General features: G+C 46.3%; 1 protein-coding gene across 1 annotated transcript in view; it reads left to right on the top strand.

The window, feature by feature from the left end:
* Positions 1-13052, top strand: part of LOC116432723 (lachesin) — a 78301-nt gene extending 65249 nt beyond the window's left edge. Inside the window, exon 5 of the mRNA XM_076367572.1 lies at positions 2128-13052. Coding sequence (XP_076223687.1) covers positions 2128-2543 — 416 coding nt within the window. The 3' untranslated portion in view covers positions 2544-13052. The remainder of the gene's footprint in view (positions 1-2127) is intronic.
* The last annotated feature ends 201 nt before the right edge of the window (positions 13053-13253 follow it).

Genomic DNA, 13253 nt, shown 5'->3' with positions numbered 1-13253 from the left:
CGTCGGTGGAAAACAATCGCAGCGACATTCTGCCGCAAATCGCTCGTGTGCACTTGTCGTGAGAGAGGCGGGCGGCCAGGGCCGCGCGCCGATCGAACGCCAGAGGGAAACTGCTCGAGCGTGCACGCTTCAAAAGGGAGGGCAGCGCTCGTGGCGCGCCGAGGAGAGCTTAAAACTGGAGGCGAGCTATCGCTGACGCGCGCTCGTCCGTGACGCCGGAAGCTCGACGGGTCTCGGGCCGGGACGAGACGCGACAGACGGGCTCGGGGATCGCGTCCAGAGGGATGGCGAAGGTTTCCGGCCGTGTTTACAGTGTCCCGTCACACCTGATCCTATAACAGACCCGCCAGCGTCGCGTCAGACCGCGCCGTTCAACGGACAAGCGCGCACGTCGGGCGGGTAAACGAAAACCTGGCCGCGCGCTGTCATTCTCACCCCCTCGGCGACCGTTTCCGGGCCGTCCCGGAAGTCGGGAAGGATGCGCCCTGTGATCCACGTTGCGTGACGGCGGGGCACACCGCTGCGGAACGTCCGTGGTTTTCTGAAATGTTCGGCTTTTTCGAAATTGTAGCTTCTCCTGCCTCGTACTTAGGGAACGACGCCGAGGGATGTCGTTGGTTTCCTTGAAATGTGCTCGGAGTTTTTCGACCTGTGGATCCTCGCTTCCTACAGCGTGTCGCGCAGGGAGAAAGGTACCGCGACATGTCGTTGGTTTCGTTGAAATGTGCCCTCGGTTTTTGGAATTGCAGGTTCTTCTGTTACATCGCTGTTGGGAAAGTTGTGAGATGTAGGTGGTTCTTTAAAAATGTAGCCGAGTTCCTCGCGGTTCCAGCTTCTTGCGTTGCAGTTTTTGATCTGGGAAGCACTGGGCAACGACGTTGAATATGTAGAGTGTACTTGAGTTTTTTCGTGGTTCCCTAGGTCACTCTGCAGTTTTTCGTTGCGATCGGGTTTTTGTTCCGGATTTCGGTTATACTAGAGATGGGTAGCTCGGCGAAGTGTCGGGAAGACTCGAGGCTGCGCGGATCGTTACCCCGACAGTTAGGAACTACTGTATTTATAAGGTGGTTTATGTAGGTTGGTCCATATTAGATTTGATTTTCTCGAGCCACACCCCCGCTATTTATTCCGCAAGATGCCCGGCTGGATTCGTTACTAACTTACCGTCGACCTGATTTGGCAGATGTCGGAAGTTTCGTGGAAGTTCGCGTTTGATGGAGGGCCGAGGGTTTTTAAATATTCAAGAGCAGAATGTTCATGATCGAGGCAGTCTTACCGCGGGGACTATCAATGCCAGTCGAAATACGGAGGCAGGCTTGTGACGAGCATCAAAGCCGCGCTGAATATTAAACGCCGGTCTTCTTATCGAGACTCTCGTTTTAAGCGGACGCCGAATACAAGCCTCGCCTATGACTCATTAACCCGTTTACGATTTCTTTCTCACGACGGCGTTCTCCGCACTTCCATCCCCGAGAGAAAAGGCAACGGCTCGCTCTCGTCCCGTAGATTGAAACGAGTAAAACGCTATCACGCTCCACCGGCGTACAAATAATACTCACGTTTATTAAATTCAGACTGCGCCCTTCGCCGCGGTGCAAGGGCTCGTATCCCGCGCCCCTAAAAGAATCATATCCCATAAAAGAAAGAAGCCGACGGCAATCTCGTCATCTCGGAAATTAAACAATTCACCGTGGCATCTCGTTTCATCCTTGAAACATCGCCCGCCGAGAAAGTACGTGCCCTCGGCTTCGGTGTGCTTCACTCGTGACTCGACAATTTGCGAGCTGGAGCATCGAAGCTCCATCGCCAGGTATGAAGCTAACTTAAAATTCTAGTACCGGTATCGCCGCGGTAGATAGCGGAACGGTTACCTCGTGCTAGAGTGCTAGAAGAGACAGGGCGAGAAAGAAGGGAAAAGAACAAAGAAGAGAGAGAGAGAGAGTGAGAGAGGGAGTGAGAGAGTGGAAGCTTTGGTACGCCATTCCCGTACAACCCTTAACCAGCCACGATGCATAACCTCATCCCTCTCGTCCCGCTCCTCATAACCGCCTTGGACCCTAGTAAACAATATGGGGACAGTTACGGTAAGCAGCTCACGTCTGACGCGTCACGTTCTGCCATTTGCAGAGGCGAGAGCAGAGATAGCTGGGCCGGCGGAGAAGTTCGTGAGGCCGGGCAGCACCCTGAAGCTCCACTGCCTCGTGAAAAACTCGACCGAGACGCCATCCTACTTGTTCTGGTACCATAACTCCCGGATGATCAACTACGACGTCGACCAGGGGGTGAACGTCAGCACCGATCTGATCGGCAGGGAGAGCTGGCTGGAGGTGCCACGCGCCTCCGATCGGCACTCCGGAAATTACACCTGCGAGGCGAGCAAGGCGAGCAAAGCCCGTGTCCTGGTGCACGTGTTCAAGGGAGATAATCCCGCCGCCATGCAGCACAGCATCGCGTCCTCGCCATCCGTCATGGCGTGCAGCGCGCTATTGATGATGTTCACCACGCTCAAGCTGGTCCTCCACTCCACCACCACCACCAACTGACCATCGTACACCGGCACACGCGCGACATGGAACAAGTAGGAACCAACGTGTGTGATCGCGAACACGTAACCGGTGTTTCTCTGCGAGTCGTTGACGAGCCTCGAGGTTGTGTCTCTATATGAGGATTGCTTTCGGAGAAGGTTTCGGAGAGTCTTCTGGGTTAGACGGTTTATTAAAGATCCTTTTAGTTTCTTCGTTCGTGGGATTGCTTTCGGAGGTTTCAGAGAGTCGTCTGTGTTGGACGGTTTATTAACCCCTTGTCCTACGAGTGAGACTCGTGAAGATTTTCAACATGATTTAACAAATATATGTATTAGTTAATTCGAATTCAAAGTAAATGTTGTTCCTCTGTAATCGACTGTTATGCTTAAAAGGAGATATAGGTATAATATATGCTTATGATTTTTCTATTTTTTACATAAATTATTAATGATGAAGTAGCCGTGCCGATCAGGGTTGAGAAATAAATCATAGGCCAAGGGGTTGAAGATGCTTTTAGTTTCTCCATTCGAGGGATTGATGCTAGGCCTAATCTGAATTTCAGTTTCAGATAAACGAATAATTCTAAGTTAGACCTTTATTCGTATTTTGAATCTAAATCTCAAGTCTCCACTTAAACTTTAAAGGCAGCCTGTCTTCAACCCTCAATTACACCTCGTTCATATCTAATTCAGATTCCGCCGAACAACCCACTTAGCCTTAATTGTTTAAAAACCATTTAGATGCACTCCTAATCAATTTAACCGAAAGCAAACCCGACGTCTCGGGGAAAGGAACGTATAAAATCCCCGGATGTTCCGAATCGATAGTCCGAGATCTAATCAAACTTTTCTCCAGAGCAATCTCTCTCGGCTCGGAGACGTAACCCCGAGCTCGTTCGACGATCTCCCACGCAGGACACGCAGGAGTATGAAAGGAATGACGCGGAGTAACGAACGACAACGCTGTGTGATCAGTTCGAAAGAAACTCTAGACTGTGCCAAGACGAACGTTGTGTACGGGACTCCGGAAACAGGACCACGGAGCCACGCCGGGAGTCGTCGAACGCATCCCGCAAAGGTGAGAGACGTTATCGTGATTACGTAATACGTAGAACTATGGGGGCGAGATGGCGAGCGTCCGATAAGCGGAGAGTATCGCAGGCTGCGCCCGTAACCCGCGCCGGTAATCAAACATCCCGTAACAAGCTGGACCGATTCTATCTCTGTAAATAGCGTAGGTACCGGGCGGCGTATCGTCGATCTGACGGGTGCTCGAGTAGCTACTTGGAAGGGCGCTCGCGTGAATCATGGGGAATCGACGGTCGTCCGCTGGAAAAGACGCCGCGACTTTACTCGGGACCGTTTGAGCGATTTCGACACTTTGACTGGCAAGTAAACAGTCGTTCGAGTTTTTACACGGTGGAAACAGTTGTCTCGATGAAGGAGAAATGAAACGGTTAAGATTCCTCGTAAAGATTGCTGTAGTATCTCTCTTGTGTCCCATAAATGTAACAAAATTTGGTTCCTAGTTTACGTTACTAGGGAAATGAATGTTCAAGTTTGTCTAAGAATCGTGTCATTTTTATTTAGGTGACGTGGCAGTTAAAGTGTTAATAGAGAATCCTTCTTTATTTGAGAGTGTTTGCGGTTGATTGTTCGACTGCCAATTTAACACTCATCGAAACTAGCTACCTAGTTAAAACGGTTATCTTAATAAATCAGAAATGAAAAGAGATTCTCCATAAAGATTACTCTAATATCTCTCTTACGTTTCATATATGTAACAAAATTCGGTTGATCCTTACGTTACCTAGAAAAAGTATCCTCAAGTTTACATTAAAAATCGTGTGATCTATATTTACATAGCAGTCAAAGCGTTAATAGAGATTCCCTCTTCATCTGAGAGTGTTTGCGGTCGACGGTTCGACTGCCAATTAAAACTAGCTACGTAGTCAAAACAGTCTCCAATCTCCATAAAGATTGCTCTAATATCTTTCGTTTATTTAATAAATGTAACAACATTCGGTTGATCTTTACGTTACCATGAAAAAGAATCTTCAAGTTTACATTAACCAGTTAACTGTGGAATTTAGTTGGAAAAACCTCTCGTTCTGCACAATAAAATACAAAAATGAAGCGTGTACTCATCAAACGCAGAACGAATGCACGTGGAGGATATTTTAATGAAAGATCAAAGCGAAACAAAGAATTACATGTTCATGTGAGAAAATAAAGAATTCATCGCTGAAAGAATATGTCAAGCTTTACGATGACGAGTATACTCGTCGAACACAGTCAACTGGTTAATACCTCAGCTGCGAAGTAAACACTCGTCGAAACTCCTACGCAGTCGGAACAGTGTCCTTAATAAAGTAGAATTGAAACAGTCAAGATCATAACGAAGGCAAAATTAAAAATTCTGATTTTCACCAGTTAACTGTGGGATTTAGTTGGAAAAACCTCTCGTTCTACACAATGAAATACAAAAATGAAGCGTGTACTTATCCAAAGCAGAACGAATATTACGTAGAGTATATTTTAACGAAATATCAAAGCGAAACAAAGAATTACACGTTTACGTGAAAAACTAAAGAATTCATTACTGAAAGAATATCACGTCAAGCATTACGACGACGCGTACACTCGTGGAACACACTCAACTAATTAAAAATCGTGCGATCTATATTTACGTGGCAGTCAAAGTGTTAATAGAGACGCTCCGTCGGAACCCGGGGTCGCTCGGAACGAAAGGGGCGGGGGTCGAGGGTCGACGGTGGTGGCCAGACGATAAATTCGGCGTTCGGTATCTCCGCGTTGCTCAAGCTGGCAATTCCACGTGACGCCGCTGTATTAACCGTTGTGATATGTGTGAACGTAAGCTATGTGTACTCCCGCGATAATAGAACCGTAATTGTGTAATCTGTCTGCGACGAGTGGCGGGATTAATGGCGGCAATCCCGCCGCGAGGACCCGGCCCGCCGAAAACTTTCCGCGGCGCTGCGCCTCTCCGTGAACGATTACTTCATACGGACCCGGTCGGTTAGTTAGCGCCGCGCTGAAATTTGTTACGTTAATAGCCGCGGATGAGGGATCGCGAGCGGCCGCCGCCGGACGGATAACGGCCGGCGAGGAACCGCCCGCGGACGGAGCGGGACCGCGACCCCGCGCGCGGCAAGTTCGCCCGTTTCGAAAGCTATTGGCCCGCTGCGCTGGATTTAATCCGGGACACGGCTGTACGGGGAACGAATTGCTTGGCCGAAATGTTGCTTTACGGTTTCTGTAATCGCCTGCTTTGAAATACGGCGGACTCGATGACCGCTTGTTTATTGGGGCCGATTGCGCACGCTTATACACGCGGAATGTTTTCTTCGCGCTGCGAGCGGCGGATTGTTAGATACGTTAGACCTTTTAGTTTGCGATCGACGAATTGGTCGATGGAAATGCTTCGTGATGTTTCGGTGATTAGGATGATTGGTTTTGTTGATTATAGTTATAGAAATCATTAGCACTGGTGGACATTGTTAGACTCTTTATTTCGGAATTACCGGAGTAGTGTTTTTGTTGAGATCGTGAGATAGTTTGGGGATGATAATAAATTCGCGTTGAATCTCGAAAGATGCTCGTTGTTCGTGTGGATCCTATTAACACTAGAACTACCGAGCGTTTAATACGATTAACATGCAATTCCTATTAAAATTGTAAGATTATTTTCAGTTTCTTCAGACATTCATTATAGCACTCAAGTGGAACTATTTATTTTCAAAATAATTTCGAATATCTAATGCTTCGAAAATATCAGTAATTGCTAAACAAAATCGAAACCAGTCATTTTGACTGGTACGGTAGTTCTAGTGTTAAACTGGCACTAGCATTGGCTATTTCAATTTTTGAAGTGCAGGGCGGTGCAGAATATTGCAAAAGCAAAATGTTAAAATTTATTTGAAAGGTATACCCGAAGTTTCCTCGGGTATTTAACACTAGAACTACCGAGCATTTAATACGGTTAACATGCAATTCCTATAAAAATTGTGACAATGGATTATGTTCAGTTTCTTCAGACATTCATTATAGTACTCAAATGAAGCTATTTATTTTCAAAATCATTTCGAATATTCAATGCTTCGAAAATATCAATAATCGCTAAACAAAATCGAAACCAGTCATTTCGACTGGTACGGTAGTTCCAGTGCTAACTGTTTAGTAGTTGTGATGATAAATCTCGGTTCGTTATGATTGCATTTCTATCGGTGTCCGTATAAATAATTTCACTCAGCAACGAGAGATCCAGAAGATCTACATGAATAGAAGACACTCGGAACACTAGAGTAAGCAACATAGAAATCGGCGAAACTTGCTCCGACGCCGCGCGAATCCGGCAAGTGCCGATGTTCACAGGGGACATATCTTTTAATTAAAGACAGTGTTTACGAGAATCGGCTCGCACCCGGGTAACAAACATTTCGGGCAAGTTCCCGACACCCCGTTCGCCGTGCAGGCGCGAACTTTCCCCGATGCGGTAACGGTTATATTCCATATTTCGGCCTACGTGTCCAGGTGCGCGTAATTAATCGTGATAATCCCGGCGTAATGCAGCACAGCCTAACGACATTATCTTCCATTGCCCTGCTCCGGCACAGACGACCTTGCTCATAATGTCCAAATTAGTTCTAACCTGACGTCCGCGAAATGGCCCTGCTCAGGTGCGCGCGTAGACGGGCCCGGCGCTTACCGGGATTCGGAGGGCAGTTTTCGTACCGTGAACTATCGACACGTTGTTCCCGAATATTAATCCGCCGCGATCGAACCGGGACCGTCGGTTGTTAACTGCACGCGAGTCGGCGAACGGGAGAGAGCCGCGGGAGAATGAGAACCATCGAGAATTCAATCGGGGACCGTTGACAACGATCGCTCGATCCTCGGTCGCGCCGCCGCGGCACTTCGATCTCGATCGTTCGACGGTGTTTATTGTACATACATTTTCTATACGACGAGCTTGTTCGTTGTCGATGTAAATCCTAATGACGGAGGACCCATCCGATCCTCGATTTTATCGTTTTCCTTTCCGTCGCTCCCCCAACGGACGAAGGGGGCACGGACGATCGTCACGGACCACGATGTATCGCAGCGTTAGAGTCGCCGCATGCTCCGAAGCTAATCCACTATAGTAGACAGCTGTTCCACATATTGTACACATTGTCGACGAGGCTAATCCAATTCTATAAATAATAAAGTTGATCGTGTTAAACGAGTAACCGCCGGTCGGACCGACGTACCATGCACGCGGACGACGGCCGCGCGACCGAATAGCCGGCGCTGCCGTTCGAAACGGAAATAAACCGCTAATGATCGGAGATGGACCGTCGCGGAATCATCGGACTAATCGACCCGGTCGCAATTCGCGACGCATCGGCGAAAGGTCACCGCGCGTGGTGCGTGGACGCGTTTAAAGGCAACCGGCGAGTGTCGCTTCGAATATCCGAGGTGCGAACGGAGCGTTCGATTGCGTTCGAATATTCCTAGTTTCCACCGACCACTTTTTCCCTCTGAATTCGGAAATTGCTCTGGATACAGTTTTTCCAATGGGATTAGGTATCCGTAGTTTACTCGCGAGGATCCGGAGAATACTAATTTATAATATACGCCGACCTCGGACGATTTCCGAGATATCGCTCGTACATATTTGCAGATAAAACGGCGCGCTTCGCATAAGATTACAATAATTTATCGGTGTTTGCCGTGCGAGCGCTCGCCCCGTTTCATCTGCGAATCCGTAAGTTGGAAATGGAATCTACGTCTCACCGGTTATTCGATTAATACCGGAACGTCCGTTTAGAAAACAGACGCGCGTCTCTCGAATGAACACAGTTCGTTAAAAACCGTGAGCGCGGTGACGGCCATTAAACAGTTCCCTCGCACCTCCGGTAATTGAAGAGCGCAACTCGCGTTCCAGCGCGTGCACGGTGTATAGATTTTCCTCCGTGCGTGGCCGACCGCTCGACCAGCGGCTTCCCATTTATATTATAATAGTACACGTTAGAAGGGACGAAACCGAAGAGAACAGAGAAAGATGGCGAGAGAAAACGACTTATTCCATGTGATGTTCGACGAATACTGTCTCTGTCTGTTACATGTATGTATATATATATATGTATATGTTACGAACGTCGCACAATGTTAATCTCATTTACGGTTGAATAAAGTTTTCATATGAATTCCAGCCGACTCACACACGCGCGACGGGGCCCGCGCTCCGCGTGCGCGCGGCTAACGGGCGGCCCCGTTAACGCGGCCATGCAAATTTCATCGGAACTTTTCTATTCGCGAATTTGTAAATACACGACCGTTGAATTCGTAAGTTTCCCCGGGCCGATAAACCGGCCGCATTAAATTCCCCGAAGTATTAACGAGCGGCGACCGATGCGGCGGGTCGACCTCCTCTGCACGTGAATTTTATCGTCGCGCACGGCTGTCTCCGTGTGTGAGTGTGTTTGCGCGGATGTATGTGTGCGCGTGGCTCGTGTACGTGTCGCTCGTCGCTGGATATCGAAAACGGAGAGCCGCGTACGACGTCCTGGACGCGACTCGTTCGGGCGCGGGTAAAAATAGACGGACACCAGAAGTTAAATGGTACAATCTTCGGCCTTTTGTATCTTCATCGACGGGTTCACGGTTTTATTTTCATCTCCGGTTTCGCCGTTCTTTTTTCCCTCTCCTTTTCCGATCGATCGAGTCTTTGACAGTATTTTTAGATGGGAATAACGATAGGCCGCGACGCGCAGCCGAAGTCGGTCTTCGATTCTCCTTCGCGTTTTCGTTTAATTGGAAAGACGAAAAACGCCGGCGATCGTCGCGAGACATGCAGATTTGGCTCGAGCCACGCCGTTCGATGTGTATTCCGTTGCATATCGATGGGTCGACGTTATCCGGAGATACGAAGGGTTCGAGTGGATGGCTGCGAGCGCCGAAGAGTTAATGTTACGGCGCGTGATGTTGAACGGGGCTCGTGGCACGCGTGTTTGATACCGTTTACTGCGAGTTCGGCTGCCGAACAGACACCGTTAATGAGCCATTGTCGATTGCGTGAATGTTTCTTCGACGGTGACCGTTGTAATCGCGGAACCGGTTGCCGGTTTGTAGATCTCGAGGACGATTCGATCGATGTCTCTCCGGCTTTCGTTTAGATGGAACTATACAGGGAAATGTGGTGTTTTTTGTTTTCCTTCGTCTCTGTCCGATTGATTTGTACTGTTGTAAATAACACGCACGGTATCGACCAAAAGTTTGCAGTCGCATGCAGATTTTTATGAACACTGTATCATACGGAGTGGATATTTTAAGGAACCTCTCACTGAGAACTCTCAGCTTATTAACGTACTGCGGATTTTACGCGGTTATAGCATTTTCGATCTCCTGGAACCGGGCGCAATAAAGTGTATAAGAAAGTTTAATGAGATTTGTATCTTCCTTGCAACATGGCACCCCCGATAAATCACGGGAAAGTTTTTTTATTCGGCGCGCATGTATAAATCAGGCGATACATTTCTGTCGCGGCGAGATTCACGATCGAGGCTACGTTCGCGCAGCGGACGCGATTGTTTTCAATTATTTAAATCTGCTAATTTAATGAACGTATCCTGATGTTGATTAATTCCAGAGCAATTCGACACTCGGCGCCGGTAATTTATATATATGCGTAGGGCGGACGTAATTATGTAGCAATTAAGTATTTTATAGATTGCAAGCTTTGCTCTCCGGAAGTTGATTTTGGTTAACGAGCATGTTAATTTAAAATAGAATCGGGCACAAAGAGTTAATTACCCCGTTCGTATAATTTCGATAAATTTATTATCGATCACCGATAGCGTAATTATTTGTTTCCTTTGTGAGACGATGCGCGCGAATTTTCCACCGTTTATTACACAGGTTCGTGGAGTATTCATCGAAAAAAGTCAAAGTATTCGTCCATGAAAATCGGCAGATCATTAATACGTCTCGTACATTTGCAACAATTAATATTTCCTTCTGAAGATCGTATTATTAATTGTCTTCTACGTTTCTTGCCTTCTGATCTAGATATTTCTACGTGAAACCGTCATTTCACATTCATTGCTAACTATAGAACAAAGAAAACTCGAAAAATCATGAATAAATGAACTCTAATTATCCCGCCGATGTTCCGATAATTTCGATTCCCTTTCATTCCATTAAAATCGAGGACTACTTGAAAAACTGGCACTCCGCGCGGCGTATCGACAACTCCCTAGGCCGGTATCGCATTTAATTCCGATAAAACAGCCGGCGTGCCGTGTATGTAAGTAATGAATTGCACCTTGACCACTTTTCCGGAGCACAATAGACGGTATTTCCATTCCGCGGCGGCAACATCGCGCTACCCCCGTCTTTATCGAGGTAAAATAGCAGCGGAAACTGGATGGGTTCATAGGGCGTGAGCACTTTCATTCGTATCTCCCGCGAGAATAATTCCACCGCGACACAGTTCGAGCAACCACCTACAACCGCTGATAATGGGTCGCATGCTAATGGCATTGTTTGCCGCATTAAAATTACCGGTTCGTTCGATCGGCGCTAATTGATTATTACACCAGGAACCGAACTATTCCGGGATCGCGACTCCATTAAACGTTTCACGCGCCGCGCCATTGTTCCACGATGAAAAATCCCTATTGTCCTTTAACCTTTGAACCTACGAACCCTCTTACATCTTAATTTCCACGGATTTATCACCTTTTACTCTTTAATTCCTACCTCTTGAATAAACCCTTTTCTAACGATACATATAAATCTGCAATTTTCGCTTATTTACTCTGCACGCAAAGATACTTAATATAAAGATTAAACATTACTTCCCACGCAGCGAAGGAAGGATGCTCGCTGAACATTCGATAAAGGATGATGACTTCAATGAAATCGAATTTCGTGAGTTCAACGCGTTTTTCTCTAAATTTCGATTAACCCTTTGCGAACGGATGTCATTGAGATGAAACGTTCATATTTGGAAGACAGAGTCGAAGGCGAATGATTTAATTACTCGGACAGCAAGAGATTATGTAGTTTCTGTTTTTGCTATTATTTAAGTAATCAGTATATAATTTAACTTGATCTGTTGAAGGTTTTCTATATTCCAAAGAATCTTCCGCAAGGGTTTAACCCTTTGCGAACGGATGTCATTGAGATGAAACGTTCATATTTGGAAGACCGAGTCGCAGGCGAATGATTTAACCAGTTAACTGTGTTTGACGAGTATTTTTTCATGAATTCTTTATTTTCTCACATAAACATGTACTTCTTTGTTTCGCTTTGATCTCTCATTAAAATATACTCTACGTTCATTCGTCCTGCGTTCGACGAGTACACGCTCCATATTTTTATTTTATTGCGCGCAGAACGAGAGGTTTTTCTAGCTAAATTCCACAGTTAACTGGTTAATTACTCGGACAGCAAGAGATTATGTAGTTTCTGTTTTTGCTATTGTTTAAGCAATCGGTATATAATTTAGCTTCATCTGAAGGTTTTCTATATTCTAAAGAATCTTCCGCAAGGGTTTAACCCTTTGCGGACGGATGTCATTCCTAGAGATGAAACGTTCATATTTGGAAGACTGAGTCGCAGGCGAATGATTTAATTACTCCGACAGCAAGAGATTAGCATATAGTTTTTGTTTTTGCTATTATTTAAGCGATCGATATATAATTTAGCTTCATCTGAAGGTTTTCTACATTCCAAAGAATCTTCGTCCGCAAGGGTTAAGATACATTCGATCGATCATCGAGCACGTTAACCTATTGCAGACACGCCTATGAAGAACTCTCGATGCTGTTCGAGTGAAACGTCGGCCGACCGGCATCGGCCTGGTAGATTTCGCCTTGTACGCCCGACATTGTCGGAAAATTGCGTCTCAGCGAATATACATCTGGCAAGCGCGTTCAAGGCGCGCGATGTTACGTAAACATATTTTAAAACGTCACAAAGCTATCGCCTAAAGCTGTTCCCCTGCCACGGCGCCGGCCGTGTTTTCCATCAGAAATATCAAGAGACGTCGCGGCTAATCCCCTTCCGCTTCGTAACTTTTCGCGCATCGTGCGCCAAACAGCTCCCCCCCGCTAAATAGGGGGGAATCTTGCGCGATTGTACTGCTTGGCTCACATCCCGGGCCCTTTAATCCTCTGTTAACCCCCTTTCAATTAATATCCAGGCTCTAATTCGCTGTCTCTGTATTCAAAGAACCATTCAAGTAACACGTCCAATAGAAAAAGGCTCTCACAATCGTTAAATTTTATAATCGATTTAGTAGTATTCCGAACTCTGTCGAATTATGCTTTAAAGGATTGAAACTCTGCTTCGTAGCAGCGTTTCAATCGGAGTGGAATTCTTGAGTATTAACGAAGAGCACCGTCGATTCGACGTGAAAGGATTTTTTAATTTAAGTAATATTTAAGCATGTGGAACATTTGTTTCGCCGTTTATTTGAGTGAAAACCTGGAAATGGTTGAATTGTATGATATTGAAGAGAGAGTTGAACGATGATTGTGAAATAGACTTTTCAGGAAGGTTTCGAGAATCTCTGAATTATTTAAGATTTTTATTCCATAGGAATAAACTTTTGGAAACGTTAAGAATAAGTTCATAATGTTATTTACCTCGGATGAGAATCTAGGCGTTCCCGCTGTTGTAATAAACGCAAAGACTGCCATTCATGGATGGCACGGTA

This window comes from Nomia melanderi, chromosome 1 (assembly GCF_051020985.1).
Source record: "Nomia melanderi isolate GNS246 chromosome 1, iyNomMela1, whole genome shotgun sequence".
In the NCBI taxonomy this organism is placed as follows: domain Eukaryota; kingdom Metazoa; phylum Arthropoda; class Insecta; order Hymenoptera; family Halictidae; genus Nomia; species Nomia melanderi.
The sequence above is the reverse complement of the archived record's forward strand: the minus strand, read 5'-3'. Positions and strand labels throughout refer to the sequence as shown.